This window comes from Rousettus aegyptiacus, unplaced genomic scaffold, assembly GCF_014176215.1.
Source record: "Rousettus aegyptiacus isolate mRouAeg1 unplaced genomic scaffold, mRouAeg1.p scaffold_m13_p_7, whole genome shotgun sequence".
Classification (NCBI taxonomy): Eukaryota; Metazoa; Chordata; class Mammalia; order Chiroptera; family Pteropodidae; genus Rousettus; species Rousettus aegyptiacus.
This window is the reverse complement of record NW_023416310.1, coordinates 21,372,173-21,390,088: the sequence shown is the minus strand read 5'-3', so window position 1 is coordinate 21,390,088 and position 17,916 is coordinate 21,372,173. Positions and strand designations below refer to the sequence as shown.

The following is a 17,916-nucleotide window of genomic DNA, read 5'->3' as shown; positions in this document are numbered from 1 at the left end:
ATTTTGCAAATTGAAACGTAATATTTAGTCTCTTGTCTTGTTCCAGTTGCTAACCACATGTCCATATATTAATTCAAGAGGAGGAGATCTGATTTGGATTAGCCGTGAGCATGAAATAGAAATGGGAAAACATGGGGGCTTATTTGTTAAATGATTAGCTTATACTCTTCTTATCTCTTTTTTGAGCTATATTTGAATAAAAAGTACTGCTAATGTGATCGTTACTCCTATTATAGATTACAGATGTTGGATCACTTTGCCGAATGTGTTAAACAAGCCAAGGGAGTCCGCCAGCAGGCTGTGCAGCTTAACATTTTTACTGCTGTTCTCAGTGCACTGAAGGTATTTACTTTTAAAACAGTAAATGTTCTGAATCAAGATTTTCATTAATGCCTAAATAAGGCAGGTGTATCTAGACTAGTATGATATTTGTATGTATGTCACCTGATAACTATGTTTTTATATTATTTTTATTAAGTTACTAGAAACTTCATATTAGGCTTGTTATAATGAAATATGTTAATGTTAATAATATTAAAGTTTATTTCAATTTGAGTCCTCAGATTTTACAAATGCTGGTAAGTTCTTCCAGAATTTTCAAAGGTGCTTGAATAATAAGGTCTAATATTCTAGATAAAGGTTAAGTTGAGTTCGTGGTTTGGATCATAAATCAGGAGAGGCTATGTTATATAGTTGACAGAATGCTGTACTTCGAGATCGTGTTCTGGTTTAGCTGGTCACTAGGTTTGTCTTGTGTAATTCATTTTACTTTTTTTGAACCTCAGTTTCTACACATATGAAGTGCAATAACAGCTATTTTGCCTGTCGGAGTTTATGTACTATACTATGCAACCTGCAGCTTCTATTATGATGTACTTGAGAACTTTTTATATTATTTAGAACTAAGCTTATTTTATTGCTCTTTTAAAATAAAATTGCAACAATTGTTTGAATGGACATGAATTAAATCATGTTTTGTAAATATCAGGGAAAAGGGATATAGGCATTGGTTATAGAAATACAGGTTCGTACCATTTAAATAACCATTAGTATATGCCCTGTTATACACCCAATCAGCTGATACCAACATCTGAGTTTTTTAAAAAAAGAGAATGCGGTGGTCATGGCCTCCCTCAGTGGTTGGAAGGCCAGTGAGCCAACTGTAATATGGCCATACAGTACGCTTTTCTTCATAGGTGTGCTCGCTAATGCCTCTGCTGTAGTTAACATTTTCCCCAGGCATCATGACTTGGATTTTTGGTTTAAAGTAAATAAAGTTCCAAGACAGTAACTATAGCTATAACAGAGCTATTAACATTTAGTATGATGAACAAACTGTATCAACATTTAGTTACTGATTATTCTTACCTCATTTTGTCTTTAGATATATTTTGGATATATTCTTGGTGACATAATTATCTTTTCTAGAATTTTATATAAATGAATCAAAGTTTCACAGTTATCAGGTCTTTTTCTTCCTTGAATAACAGTTGATTTAATAAACAGTGTTCTTAATGTATAAAAACAACTTTTAAGTATTAGTCTTTGGATAGAGACACTCCCAGGGATTGCTGATTTTAAGGCTGATTGAAATATAACCATGTTGCATATCTGTTCTGAATCATGTTTAGGAAAGTGATTGCTTTCAATTTAACAGGTATTGGTTGTAGGCATAGTATATGCATGTGAAAGATGACTAAAGAAAATGCGTGAATTACATATTTACAAGGAGTACACCACAGTTTTTCTTTTATTTAATGTGAATTATGAATTGTCCCTTAAAAATAAATAACCATAGGGCCTGGCTGAAAACAAAAGTACTTTAGGACCTGAAGAAGTTCGTAAATCTGCTCTGACACTGGTTATGGGCGCTCTTGACAACCCAAATCCCATCTTACGATGTGCAGCAGGGGAAGCTCTCGGAAGAATGGCTCAGGTGGTTGGAGAAGCAACCTTTATTGCTAGAATGGCCCAGTATAGCTTTGACAAGTAAGTGGGTCTCTTTACCAACAAGTTTCTCATATAGGCTAAGATGTCTTTTAAGTAATTAATAATTATTAACTAGACTGTATGTTTCCACATGGTATAACATATGACAGTATTTACACAGGAATCATTCTTATAAACCATTTTTGGTTAATAGGGCATATCTTCCATTGCTTCAGACCCAGTTCAGGAAAAAAAAAGTCATTAGTGGTTGAATTTGTTTTCATTCAAATTGGAAATTGCTTTGAAACCTTGGGAAATGTGCATTCTTATATCTTAGATTGTTGGCTTGATGAACGATTATCACTGAGAAAATTTGACCAGTTTTTTAGCTCACTGAAATGTTACTTTTGAAATAACAACATGAAGGCAGCTTTCTAATCTGTATAATGCTTTACAACTGAATTCACAGATTGTGTTTAATATTAACTTCTTATATTCTTGAAAATGACTGCTGTATTATAAAAATTAATTTCATCTGTTTCTTCTTTCCTTTCCGTAATGTGCTATAGATGTACCAAGACTAGAATATTTAACATTACATATGTGGCTTATGTTATTTCTTGGACACCTCTGTTCTATGTTATGATTATGTGGTGATTACATGCTGTATTCAGTTATCAGAACTCATCACATTGTACCTTTTCATGTACACTTAAAATTGATGAATTTTATTATAAATACATCTCAAAGCTTTTTTAAAAAAGTAGACAATGACTCCTTTTTACATTTTTTAATTCATTAAAACATATTTCACGAAGAAAAAGATTTGCACATTTTAAAAAGGTTCAAATTATAATTACAAGGAATTTCTTAAGTGAAAATTAAAAGCATTTTCTGTAATTCTATGAATACAAATACCATTTTTTGTATGTATTTTCAAAACCAATTATAAAAACTATACTTTTATTTGAAGCACCAGGAATAAAAATTTGTTTCAAATGGCTCTTAGTTTTTTAAGAAACAATTAATATTAAGAACTGAGAAGTTGTGGTTTTTCAAATTTTCTCTCAAATCGAATAAGCTTTATTCAGTGAAATACATCACTTTAACCAGCCATTTTAAATGTAATCTCTTATTCATGTTTGTGAGTGGAAAAAGAAGTAATCATGATTGTAGTCTTCTGATTTCTAGAATAAATCCTTTTGATTGTGTGGCTCATAAGCTTTTTACTGCCATAATAAAATAGAAAACCAATCCCTGAACAAACTTTCTTCCAGGTTGAAATCAGCTCGAGATGTTGTATCCAGAACTGGACATTCATTGGCTCTAGGCTGTTTGCATCGTTATGTTGGTGGTATTGGCTCAGGACAACATCTGAAGACCAGCGTCAGCATTTTATTGGCTCTAGCACAAGACGGAACGTCCTCTGAAGTCCAGGTAAAATGTCGATTTTTTTATTATAAAATTTTTAAGTAGGATATTGAGGAAAATTATTTGCTGTATAAAATAGTAATGATTCCAATAAGTTGTTAGGGAAAATGTGTTAGGGTCTTTTTTTGTCATTTTGTTTTAGGAGTCTTACTGGTAATAACATGTAACAGGATTTTTTTTTTTTAATCTAAAATCTGTATTATTTTGGGAATTTAACCCATTTCACATACGTTTCTTGAAACATTTTCTTTTTATTTTTAACTATTCTTTCCTCTTTTTTGCATTTCCTTACATTGCTTAGATTAATCAAAAACATTTTTTTAATGACCATCTCTCTCTCTCTCCCTTCTAATACCCTGGGGTCATTGGTTGAGTCTTCAGGTATACTCTGAATTTATTGTTTGTTTCTCTTTGAATACAAATGGTTGAGAGTCAAGAGCTTCCTGTGTATGAAAATATACTGTGTTCTTCATTTACCACTTCACATGAAGCACCTAAAAATGTTAAGAATATATGGATGCAACAGCATCTACCTTGCCACCTTCTTACTGGGACTCACAAATTTAATTGCCTTTACTGCCTGCTATTAGTTTGTTGAGTTGATAAATGAGTTCCTTCACAATTTGATAAGACATTAAATCTACCAGAGGCTTCTAATCTGCAGGTTTTGTTAGCCCTTGACTTTTTGGTAAAGGTTTCCACTGTGGAAAGCACAACATTCTCTAAAGCATTAAAAACAAAAACCAAGTTATCCTGTCTCTTAAGAGGTGCTGCCTTTTTTTTTTTTTTTTTTTTTTGAGGTGCTTTTTTCAATCCTATTTTCACACTAGTCTGGAAGAAAAACACACGCTCATAAAATTATTTTATCCAAGAAGTTGCTGCTTTCTTTTTTTATGTCAAAGAATAGGTGCTAATTTTCTTTGTTCTTTTATCTTCACCATTTTCTCAATCTTCTTTTGCTTTAATTTCTTAAAGCCAAACTTCTATATGACAGGACATTTTACTATAATTTGGATCTCTTATATTCCCTCAAAGCTAATATTTCAGTTTGTATTTTCACAGAATAAAATGTACAATATTCTTGAGTTTTCCTTGTCTCTTCTGTTTTGAGAATCCTAATCCAAAAGTCATATTTCACAGTTGCATTATTGTCTACATGTATTTAACTATAATTACTAGAGATTTACTGTTCAATAATGTTTTCTTTTTTGTATCTTCAACTCCCATCTTAAGATCTTTGTTCTTAGAAAAACTTTCACCAACAATAATTATTTTAGGAAGGGCCTGGAGTGGTATGCTTTTGGAATCCTTACATATCTAAAAAGTGACTTCTTTCGCCTTTTACATTTGGATGATATTTTAGTTAGTTATACTGTTACTGGCATACAGGCCTTTTCTTTCATTATTCATAAATGTTTCAGTATTTTTTGTCTCCTGATGTTGCACATAAGAGGTTAATGGTTGCTTGATTTTTTAGAATTAAATTTTAGTAAGTATTGACATCTCAATCTTTAATCAGTTTTCTATAAAAACTTCCAGTTAAGTTCTTTAGAAAATAAAAAGTAACATAAACCAATAATCAAAGCAGCTGATGTACAGATACTATTTAAAGTTTCTCTGCAGTGTAGCTTTGAGCATCCTGAAATAAAACTTCAATGAATTCATTTACTTTTTATACTATGCATATATTTCCCACTTCCAAAAGACAATGGCTTATGTAATAAAATCTAAATTAATGGGTGCTTATGGATATAACAACTATTTTTATTTTCCATCTTTTTCTTGCTTTTTCCAAAAAACTTACCTGAAATGTATTTCTTTGTCTGTAACCTTATGTTTGGTTTGACAGTGTGTAAGAATTTTACTCTCTATCCTTAAAGCTTAAACAGTTATCAAATTCTACATGTTTATCTTTTTCTAGAACTCCTATTATTCATATATTGTCTCTTGTCTTTTTTTCCTCTTTTTTTTTTTTTTGGTATTTTCACTCTATGTTATATGTTATTTCTTCCATTTGATCTTCAAGATAATGATTTTGCATTTATTAGTAACTTCTTTCTTTTTTTCCAGTTTTCTACTGACTTTTTCATATAAATCCTGGGTGAACTTTTTTTTTTAAATTAAAAACACTTCTAGAATCTCCTTTATACTTTAATATGTAGTCTTAAAAAATTCTTATTACAGTTTTATTAAATTTCTCTTTTGTTTCTTCTATTAATTTTTTTCTCCAGATTGTGGCTCTTGTCTTCCTCCCTCATGGTGCTATATTCTTCTTATTTTTTGCTAACTCTTGTCAGTAGGTGTTTTTTTTTTTTACATAACCTGACCCAGTCAGGTTGTTAAATTTTCTAGGACTGGGGTAGATCGACAGGTAGTAGAAAGTACAGGTATCAATATTTTTTCTGAGTTGGCAAATTGGGAAACCTCTCTGCTGCAACCTTTTCTCCATCAGCCCAGCAGTACAGCTCTCCTTTAGAGCTACCACTAGCAGAAATAAAAGGTGTACCTCAAGAGCTCATGTGGGCAGTTTGAAGGACATTTTATTTTCTTAGGCCTGTGCTGATAACAATATATTGTTCTGGGGTTAGTTTTGTAAATACCATTACCAGTAAGATTGCTTTATGCTTACTAGACACAAATAAGGGCCTGAAGTAAGTCCACACACTTAAAGAGTTATTGTGTGAGTGTCATGGCCTTAGAAATGTATTGAGTACAGAACATTGTCATTGCCGTTGTTTAATTTCAGGCAAGTTTCTTTGAAAACTCCAACGATACAGGCAGTAAAGATAAATTTGATGTCCATAAGCATCCACTGAATCAAACACTTATTATATAAGTCATTGTCTTTTGGAAGTGTAAAATACATTATAGTAGAAGAAAATTAGTTCATCATTGAAATTTTATTTCTGACACTCAAAGCCACGCCTCAGAGAAACTCTGAACATAGCATTTGTACATCAGTTGTTTTAGTTATTGGCTATTGGTAGCTTGTGTGCTACTTTTTCTTTCTTTCTTCCTTTCTCTTTCTTTCTTTCTTTTCTAGGGATTGGTGATTGCGGGAGGGGAGGTAGGGGGGGGGGAGCGCTTTTCTCTCTCAGTTCTTTGTATTCCGCTATTCTAGGTCTCTTCTATATTCTATTCTCTTCTCTTCTCTCTCTCTCTCTCCCTCTCTCTCCCTCTTTCTTTCCTCCCTCCATCTCTCCCTCTTTTCTTTCTTTTCTTTCTTTCTTTTTTTTTTAAGGAGAATTCAAATTTATTACACACGGTCCCAGAGGAACTAGCACTCTGAAGATCTGGGCCTTATTTCTTAAGGAATATAATTTTAAGTATTTGATTAGGTCTTTGATTAAAAGCTAAGATTTAAAAAACTAAGATGATAGGATTTACTAAAATTTAACTTAAAAATTAAGTTAATGTACTCTATTTTTTACAACTAAAATAAAATTATATTTTATTTCAGACTTGGTCTCTTCATTCACTTGCTTTGATAGTGGATTCTAGTGGCCCAATGTATCGTGGATATGTGGAACCAACCTTATCTCTAGTTCTTACCTTGCTTTTGACAGTTCCACCTTCACATACAGAAGTTCATCAGTGTTTGGGTAGATGCCTGGGGGCTATAATCACTACTGTTGGCCCTGAACTACAAGGTAAGTTCATCTTAAATTAAAGGAACTAGAAAGATAATTACTATCCTTCAATTTCCTGAATGGCATCAACATATTGCTTAAAGATATCAATAACAATAAATATTATTAATATTAATTGTTATTACTATGTACTGAATACCTGCAACTTACCGAAGGCCTAGAACCAATCCACTTTTTGCATAATTCCTATTTTATGTAATTCCCACATATAACTGACAGTGTTTTCTGAAGTTTTGAGCAGAGAAAACATTTCCAAATAAAATTTTACTTGAAGCCCCATAAAGATAAAGATAAAAGTGGGATTCCTTTAGTCTGGGGTGCCATCTGTTATTTTGCTTCACAATTTTTTTTTGACCCCTAAAGATCAGGAAAATAGTTTGAACAACCAAGGTGGATAATATTATCTAATTTTTCCCCGAGGAAACAAACTTAAAGAGGATAAGTAACTTTCCCACTCAGCTAATGAGTGGCAAATTTATGATCCTAGGAATACATCCTGCCATTCAGTTTAACTGAAATAATTCCACTAATGTTTAAATTAAATAAACACTCAAGGCAGCAAATTACTGTGAATTTATCCTGAATGTATAAGCTACTTTCCAAGTTTATTTCAGTATTTATTAAATGCTTTTAATGGGTCAAGCTTTTTATAAACAACTCATTTAATTCTGACAACAATCCTGGGATAGCTATAGCTCTCCATTTTACAGGTGAAACACTGAGGCTGAGAGAGGTTAAGAACTTCTCCAAGGATATATATATGTATAGTCAGTGAGTGGTTGGAGTCAGACATGAAATCAGGATCAGTTTCTTCTTCTTTCATTCTTAACCACTATGGACAGATAGTTTTAAAAGGAAAGAAGTGAAAACAAAAGATCTTAAAGAAGAACGCTAACAGTGGAAAAATGTGTGATTTAGACCTGTTTCTTTCACGGACTCAGTAATCTCTTTAAGAAAGTCGATAGTCTTTTTTTCCAGTGAATACCCCAAGGATATGGAGAGGATAAATATACACCTTTAATTAAGTATAGATGTTTTTCAAGTGCTTTCTGATGTGATGATGATAAGGCAATGCATATATCAAATTAGAATGTGACTCTTATGTGACTCTTTATATGTTTGATCTTTATATGTATATAAAATTATTTTACATTGGTAAAAATTTTAAATCAATTTGGCAATTAAGGAATTTTTCTGTAGACAGTATAGAATACTACCATTTATTTTTCCTAATTACCTCTGTAAAAGTTGCTATTAACTTATTAGGAAAATAGAATTTGAAATTATTATGTAATAGAGGTAATAATGTTGGTTGAACAGAGAAAGAGAATAAGGAGTCTTTTGGCTCTTTCAGATAAAAACAATGATGGGTTTAAAAGACAATATTGGGGAATAAATATAAACCTAGCTAAATCTAAGAGAGGTGCATTATTGTTATCCATATACAGTCACATTTTGAAGTCATTTCTATGGACTAGACTTTTTGTTAATAGTAATCGAAAGGAGGGGTTATTTAGAAGTTAATTGTTTTCTAGGATTATTTTCAGTGATTAAATAATTGTATTTTACTATTTTTTTTTTTTTACTTTTACTACTAGGGAATAAAGCAACAATTTCAACAATTTGTTCTTCTTGTTTGGTGGGTTGTGCAATTACCCAGGATCATTCAGATTCCCTCGTTCAAGCAGCTGCCATATCTTGCCTTCAGCAACTTCACATGTTTGCACCACGACACGTCAATCTATCTAGTCTCGTTCCTAGCCTTTGTGTAAGTATAAAGCCTGTTCCATTCATCGATTTATTTAGGGAGCCCCAAATTTGTTTCCCAAAGGATCAAACTAGGCCAAAACAAAAAAATATATGTTTCCTGGATGGTGACTTCTAGAGTTTCAACTTCAAAAGTCATTTTCTGACTATTTTATTCACTGATTTTCTCTTTCACATCTTAGGAAATATTTTTATAAACCATTTATTTCTTGGCTAAGAATGGATAATATTTTTAGTTTTTTATACTCAGATTTTATTACCTAAAGTTTGATTAATAACTTCTGAGGATCTGTTGCTATCATTATAGTCATGAGTTTATTCACTCAACAAATATTTATTGAGAACCTGCTGTATGTCAAGCACCACGTGGACTATGAGGGATATATTTGTGAGTGAGAAAGAGGAAGTCTGTCGTAATGAAGTTTATAGTTTCCAGGGAACATGGTCAGCAATAATTATTTACAAATCAGTGCTAGAAAAGGCTACAGGAGAGCATTTAATGGCCAAGCCTATTGTAGTCTAGGGATTCATAAAAGATTCCCCTGAAAAATGATATTTAAGATGTGCTCTGCAGGATACAGAGGAGTTAGTTTAGAGAAGAGCATGATATTGGAGTAGATAGCATTTATTTTTAGGCAGAAGGAAAAAGATGTAAAAGGAAGGAGTGTGACGCTTTTAAGGAACTGTTTAGTCATCTGGTAGAGTAGTACAAAGGGAAGCCAGAATACACTGGGTAAAGATGGAATATAAACAGAAACTTCTTTCCAGAAGTTTGACTGGAAAAGAGAGGACCGAGGACACTAGGTCAAGGGGTAATGGGGTCAGGAGAGACTCTTTTTTCTCCTACAATAGTGAGACGTGAGCATGTTTAAATGCTGATGAGATGGAGCCAGCAGGGTGGAAGGTGTAGGGCAGAGAGGGAGTGATCAGTTATCCAGGGTTCCTAATGGATTAGAGTTTCCAGGGCTTAGTAAGGGGATATCTCTTCCAGTGCAACATAAAGAGAGGAGGAGAGGCTGACTGTAGATATAGGTGGGTTTATAGATTTGGTGGCTGGAAGTTGAGGGAGTTGTTTAATGACTTTTACTTTCTTAATCCAGTAAAAGGGAAAATCAAATTCTGTGAATGAAGGAGCAAAGAAGAGGGTCAGAAGTTTGAGGAGAATGGGCTATTGCAGATGAGAGTAACTGGAGGAATATAAGATTCTGTGGTAGTACTGAGGGTTCATTCAGTAGAGGTCAGTGGTCCTCTTTGGCTCCATTGTATGATTAATGATGGTATCAGTCTACCTCGTGAGATTTTTTCCAGCACCTGTTAACAACTTGGGTATAGGCATTGAGCAGCCAGATATTTTAATACATTCACAGTTGGGCTTTGGCCAAGCAGATTCAATTAAATGCCAGGCTGACCAAGGCAAGGATGTTAACAAGACAGTGCTGACATAATGGATTATGAAATGTCATTTGAAAAAGGGAGGAAGGTAAAGACAGGAGGAAGCTGATATATAGGGAGAAAGGCACTATAAATGTAACCATGGATAGATATTGCTGAGGAGAGAGAAGAGAAGGTAATCCAGGATGTGGTGAAGGAATTGAAGGCTAAGATATTAGATCTCATGTGGTATATTTAGCTTTACTCAACAAGATTTACTCTTGTTTCACTACAGACCAGAGGGAACTGAACTAGTCCTAGATCGTTGAGTAGTTTGAGTATGCCACAGGGCAGAAACCAGATGCACATGAAATGGGAACAAAGAACATCCTTAAAGAAAATAGTCAACTAAGAGTATACACAAGATATATAGCATCCTGCCAAAAGCCATGGTCTATTGCCCAAGCTCCGAGGCCATAGATGGGCACCTCTCAAGCAAAGTGAACTTGTTACTTGATACAAGCTTAGATAGGCAACTAACAAATGTGATGAAAATGCAGACACGCTCCTCAGTTGTCTGGTTCCTCCTTTTTTTTTTCCCCCTTAAAGGTAATAATACTATGGAGATTTACCTTATGAGATAAGAACACATTTAAGAGGATCTGGGGAAGTAATAATATGACTTCTTTTTAATCTTGGTGTAGGTTATCAATAAGCCATAGGGAACGCAGTGTGTTTCCTGTGTGTTAACACAAACTAATGTCTCCCAACTGATTTCCTTAGTAGAACCTCAAGGGTTTTATTGCTAGGCACGTTGGAGCACTTTCCTGAACCTCTTCCGAAAGACTGAGTGGTGCGATTACAGGCAGCTGGTGGGAAGGAAATGGCATGGCAGGACAAAGATGAGAAAAAAGGCTGTTCAAGTGTTGTCTTGTTTCCATATTGACAAAAGTCCTTTGTGCTGTCTTTATTATCGGATCTTTTGACACTCGCTGAAAAATAGTCTACACATAGGTTCATCCAAATTAGTGAAATCAATTTAGATTTTTATAAATTTCATGTTTCTTTCTACTTAATTATTGCCACCAGAAGTGGTTGTTTTATGTGATGATTCTATGTGTAATACAAATGAAGTATTTTTTTTTCCAGCAAATGTTTTGATTACCATAGTGATCTTTATTAAATGATATAATAGTATTAAAATTTGTATAATGATAAGCTATTCAACATGTGGTTTTGAAAGAACAACCACCACTCTGACCTATTTCTGTTTCCCTTCTGGCAGGCAAATGCTTTTTATACAATGTGACCAGTTATTCATTCTCCTGTCCTGACAGAATTATTCTGCGCATAGCATTAATGTCATCTGGGATAATTGTAGATGTCAGTGAGAGGAAGACTTGAGCTGAATGCCCAAGTCATCGGTGACAAAGCAGGGATGTCCAGTTGTCCAGGATGTAAGGATGTAGTAGGCACAAGCAGAGATAGCAAGATGACAGACATAAAGTGTAAAGTAACAGGGGTTTTTACAGGAAGGCGGAGGTCTGATGTAGTAGCAAGCAGCACAATGTGCCTGAGGCTTGTGGAATATAAGTAAAAAAGTGTCTTTGGAAAACAATTAGGCCTAATCTGTAGAAGTTGAATACATACAATATGACTCAGCAACTCCACTGTTAAGTAAGTACCTAACGGAAGTCCTTGCACGTATATGCCAAAAGACACGTATGGGAATGTTTGTTGCTGTGTTATTCATTATACAAACTTTAATGCTATTTAATAGCCAAAGAACAGACAACATAAATGTTCATCACTCAGCAGAGTGCTATAATTATTTAATAGAATACTATAAAGCAATAAAAATGAATGAACTACTGTTACAAGGAATCAATTAGATGAAAATCACAGACATATTCTGAAAAGAAGCCAGATACAGAAGAGAATACCACTACACAGTTCCATTAATATAAAGTTCAGGAACTGGCTAAACCAGACTAAGGTGGATGTCACTATAGGTTGTGGTTTTCTCTAAGGGACTAGGAAGGGACATGAGGAAACCACACACATATATATATATATATATATATTTTTTTTTTTTTATCAAATTTAGTTCCTAATATTTTATCAAATTTTGTTCCTAATATTTTATGGGTTTTATCAGAAAGTGTCAATGGAGAATTTTCAAACAAATACATTTTTGCTTTTACCTAGTTTACAGTGACTGTAAGATACCATTGATTGTAATTTTAATGTCTAATTATAAAGATGTTAAAAGAGAAAAAGAAATACACCTTAGAATCATTGAAATGGAGTTTTTGAAAACACTTTGTAAACTAAAATGTTTTATTTTTTTTTGTTTTCATTTGTTGAAGGTATTTTCTTAGCTACAGTTCTATTTAATTATAATTAAGTTACATTTTTGTGGTATTCTTCTTCATACATATTTGGTCATTCTATTCTTACCACAATTGTGTACTATAGGCAGGGTGGACATTGTCCCCATTGTACAGATAAAAAGGAAGAAACTGAGAGGCTAAGTGACTTGTTCTTCCCATTTCAGATGAACATGCTTAGGCTTTCTAGTTTTAGGATATTTGAAAATTCTAAAATGTGTTTATTTTTATGATTAGAAGTGAATAACATTTTGCTCAAAAAAATTTATAATGTTTTGTCGCTTGTTTTATTTTTTTAAATACTTGGTATAAATTTCATGGGCTATGAATTTTGTGCAAATAAGAGTTATAAATGCTACATTAATATGAAATATAATTTATAATGATATATTAATAATGCTATATTTTTATTATAATATACTGTTTAGTAATGCGAAGGGGTGATGTCCACATAATTATTCCGCCCTTCATTATTTCTAGATAGGATTTTTTCTAAAATGTATTACTCATTTCTGTGCTTAAAAAGCAGCATGTGAAAGATAATTTAATATTTTCTTAATCCGATTTATAGTAATAATGATAATAGCTAATATTTATTGAGCAATTATAGTGTGTTAGTCACACTTCTAAACAAAATACTTATTATGTTATTTCATTTTCACTATATTCCTGTGAAGAATTACTATCTCCATTTTCCAAATGAGGAGAGAGGGCACAGATTAAATAACTTGTCTAAGGTCACACAGGAGTAAGTGACAGAACCAGGATTCAAATCCCACTTGAGCTCTTAAATCATTGGGCTATGCTGTGCCTTATACTTTACTTCATGTATCAGAGTGTACTATATTGATTCTTTCAGGAACTTTTGAGATAAAATGCTCTATTTTGCAGTTCTTTTCAGGTGATAATGTTTGCTTAATTTCTAAAATTTTAATAAATACCTGCCTTTGCTTTCAACTTTTACTGTGCACTGTGCCCCCTCACTTTTCATTCACTGCATTTAATTTATGCACTTAAAAAGTTTAGATGGCAAAGTTTCGTAGGACCATGTGTAAATATGATATGCAAAAGATCCTTCTGGACTTTAAATATATGATCTTTAATGCCCCAGTTTTGGGACAGTTATTTTGACATAAAAAAATACATATTTTTATATATTTTATTGGTATTTTATTTCCAAAAGGCCATTATTTGGCTGTATTTTTTGAATAAGTGAGACTGTTAGATGAAGAACCCCTTCACAAGTGAGGTGATAATATACATTCGTGAAGCAAGTAAGATTACAGCTTTTTAAAAAAATTGTCTAAAATTGTATGGTTTCCAGGTTCACTTATGTAGTTCCCATTTGTTGCTTCGACGAGCAGCTGTGGCGTGTCTCCGGCAGCTTGCACAAAGAGAAGCGGCCGAAGTATGTGAATATGCCATGAGCTTAGCAAAAAATGCAGGGGACAAAGAGAGCAGTGGTGCTAGTAAGTTATTTTATCAATCAACATTCTTTTCATTTAATATTTTAACATTTCGAATGGGTATTACTTATTAAGTCACATTTTTATGTTAAAATGTGGCCAATTTTCTTTTAAATAAAATAGAAGTGTTACCACCTTTAAAATTATGTTGTCGTTTTCTTGGCAATTTCACATTTTTATCTTTAAAAAAATTTTGTGGCTTAAAAAGATAGCAATTAGTATCTGAATAATTCTGCCATCCCTTGAGGATGATTTATCTATATAAAGAATGACTAACTCTGGGAATATTGCTTTGTATCACTAATAGACTTCTGAAAAGAGAAATCTGTTTTGGGGGTACCTGAAAAGAAAGCTTCCTGTCTTTGACAGCAGTTAACTTTTTGTGATATAACTTTTCCTCTAAGAAATAAGGCCAAAGTAACAAATAAACTATGAAATGTCAGTAGATGATTTGGTAGTAAAAGATAGATTTTTGATTTCTTCAGATCTTTCTGCTTTTTTGGAGTGTTTTAAGCATATCACAGCTGGTCTTCTAGAATCTAGGGATAGGTGGTTTGGGAACTTTTTCAGAGTTTAATTGACAGAGCTCTTTCCTCTATGTGAGAATAAGCTAAGAGCTTTCCAATCCACAGAAGTTGCTTAGGTACTAAGAAGCAAGATACCAAAATAACTTCAATTTTAGCATAGTATAATAAGAGCTCTTTTAAAAAACATACTGTGTTCACTCTTAGTACTGCCATTTTTATTACTTTGTTTATGAGAATAAAAACATTTTTTTGATAAAGCAAGAACTTTGACTTACTATTTCATAACTATTACTTTTGATTGTATGTTTCTTAGAAGGGATTTTCCACATTTTTAGATGAACTTTTAGGATACAATGCATTTATAATTTGTGTTGTGTCTTTATAGATTTTTTGAAAAATCCAAACTGTAAGATTTGAATCAGGTTTCAATTTGTTCTTCCAGCAGATATAGCAACAAGCTTTTCAGTTCGTTACATTAAATCTTTTTAGAAAATATCTGTTGCCAACACTTCTTAGAATCAAATATTTTTACTGAGCATTCCCTGGAGATTTGTTTAAAATACCTCAGAATAATCAGTCTTAAAGATCAGGGTTTTACCTTTACTTGTCAGATTAAATTCTAATCCTCAAGATATGTAAACTGGAAGCCACAGATAAATTATATATATAGCTAGCTGGTTTTGTTGCTATTGTGAATTTACATGTAAGCCTTGTTCTTTAGCATAATTGTTATCTACAGTATACAGCAAAATCTTATATAAGTTCATCTTAAAAATTGCTTTTCAGATGTCAGTCCTTTTGCACCTGGAGTTAGTTCTCGAAGTGATATCCATTGCCGGCACCGAGGTGTTAACATAACGGAAACAGGTCTTGAGGGACTTCTTTTTGGAATGCTAGACCGGGAGACAGATAGAAAATTATGTTCTGATATTCACGATACTTTGGGACATATGCTTTCATCATTGGCGGTAGAAAAACTGTCCCACTGGCTAATGCTTTGTAAAGATGTCCTGGCAGCTTCTAGTGGTATGTATTTAAATATAAAATATGTTTTCAAAATAATGGAAAACTACTACCTGATATGTATTTATATATACACATATGTAGATCTATACACACACACACACACATATTTTTATACACAAAGTTGAACTTCCATTTAAAAATACTAATTTTAATCTAAATTTCTGTATAAATGTTGAAGGTTAAATTACATTGCAATCTAATGAATTTTCTTTTTTTTTTTTGGAAAATGGCTAAGTTCAAACTAAATTTTCATATATAAAAATCCCAGGTTACTCCATAGTTAATATACTATATGAAACTAGTCATATATGTAAGATACATTTATATTATCTTTTCCTTGGTTTTGATTGATTGTCTAAAAAAGAGACTTGCCAATTCTATTTTCAAAAAATGAAAATTTAGTCTTTTTAAAATTGGAAATCTGTTAATATTAATGCTATTTCTGTAGCATCATTTTTGCTAACGTGAGGTTGTTACAATATGCTTTTATTATTGTTACAGATATGAGTACTGCAACTCTGTTAAGTAGTGGAAAAGATGAAGAATCTGAAAAGAAAGATGAGATGGATGATGATACCATGTTTACCACACTAGGCGAAGAAGATAAATCAAAGCCCTTTGTGGCACCTCGGTGGGCCACTCGGGTGTTCGCTGCTGATTGTCTGTGTCGAATCATCAATTTGTGTGAGAATGCGGACCAGGCTCACTTTGATCTTGCCATGGCTCGTTCTGCTAAACTACGAAACCCTACAAGTAAACTTAAAATAAGTACTTCTTTTCCCCAGAATATTTTTATAGGTTTGAAATATTTTACTGCTATATAACATGCTCTAGACTGTGCTTTTCATGACTGTCTGTCTGTCTGTCATCTATCATCTAAATCATTTGCTGTAAGGACATGGTGGCAATAACTTATATTTCTTCACTACGTTGTCCTAGTTTTAACATTTCAGTGTTTAAAGTCTCAGGTTAGCACTCTATTACAGATATGGCAAAGGTTTTGGGTGCATAAAGAGAGTTTTGCAGTCCTCAGCATGGAAAATGCCAGAATTTTTGAATGCCTTGGCAGATTTCAAACTTGCAGATTTCAAACTGTCAGATTTCAGAAATACTATTAGGTATTTTTGAAAAGGTGAAAATTGTTTATTACTGAAACTGCTCACTGTTTTTTATCTTTTATAAACTTTTTATACCACACATCCCCTGGAATTTACAGAGATTATGAGCTTCACTATCTTTATTTTACAAATGAAGAGACAGACAAGCTGAGAGAACTGTAGAGTAACAAACTGTCTTGTACTTTGTAATCTCTTCATCACCTTGTCATTTTTTAAATATCCGAAGACACATTGTATGTATTAATAATGTTGAAGTCTATACATTAAAAATGCCTTTAAGCTTATTGTGTTTGATAAACAGCAGAGCTCACAATGAATTAAAAAAAAAACAATAAAAAGTAAAACAGCGGTAAACCATGTATAAAATGTGAATCTGAATATAGGGTACCAACAAAGCACAATATGTCATTAACACCATATCTTTATTCATGTCATTATTTATCAAATATTTGCTGAATCCTGTTCTTTGCTAAGCATTGCTAATACAAAGAAGAAAAAAACATAATCCATGCCTTTGAAAAACTTCAATTCTAGAAGACAGAGAAACAGATTTATCAATCACATAATTATATGTCCCAGTATTGGTATGATAGAGTGCTTTGGAGACATTAAAAAGTAGTATTTCCTGAATAGCCAGGGATGACCTCACACAATTTTGAAGCTAATTTTTAAAGGCAGAGAAAGTGTTTTCAACGTAGAAGAAGCCGGTTGTATCAGTTGTCTATTGCTGCTATATAACAAATGATTACAAACTTAGTGGCTTAAAACAACACAAATTTATTGACATATAGTTCTGTACATCAGCAAGTCCAACATTAGGCTCACTAGGCTAAACTTGAGGTGTTGGCAGGTCTGTGTTCCTTTCTGGAGGCTCTATAGGAATCTTTTTTCTCTTCTTTCCCAGCTTCTATAGGTGACCTGCATTCCTTGGCTTTTGGCCCCCTTTTTTTATCTTTAAAGCCAGAAAGGCTGAATCTCTTTGTGATCTTTCTTTAGTTGTCATATCTTTATGATTATAGCCAGGAAAGGCACTCTGCTTTTAAGAGCTCGTGACTAAATTGGGCCCATATGGAAAATTAGGATAATTTTCCTGTTTGGTGGTCCATAATTTTAATCACATCAGCGAAGTCTATTTTGCCATGTAAGGTAACATATTCACAGGTTCTAGGGATAAGGAAAAGGACATATTTGGGCACCATTATTCTGCCTACCACACTGGTTTACTATAAGCAGAGGGAGTG

General features: G+C 33.0%; 1 protein-coding gene across 4 annotated transcripts in view; it reads left to right on the top strand.

The window, feature by feature from the left end:
- Positions 1–17,916, top strand: part of HEATR5B (HEAT repeat containing 5B) — a 73,581-nt gene that overhangs the window by 26,950 nt on the left and 28,715 nt on the right. For all 4 annotated transcript variants that reach the window (XM_016162504.2, XM_016162507.2, XM_016162505.2 and 1 more), the window contains exons 17-24: positions 237–342; positions 1,799–1,989; positions 3,207–3,366; positions 6,821–7,010; positions 8,609–8,778; positions 13,863–14,007; positions 15,318–15,557; positions 16,059–16,310. In XM_016162504.2, the coding sequence (XP_016017990.1) occupies positions 237–342; positions 1,799–1,989; positions 3,207–3,366; positions 6,821–7,010; positions 8,609–8,778; positions 13,863–14,007; positions 15,318–15,557; positions 16,059–16,310 (1,454 nt within the window). The remainder of the gene's footprint in view (positions 1–236; positions 343–1,798; positions 1,990–3,206; positions 3,367–6,820; positions 7,011–8,608; positions 8,779–13,862; positions 14,008–15,317; positions 15,558–16,058; positions 16,311–17,916) is intronic.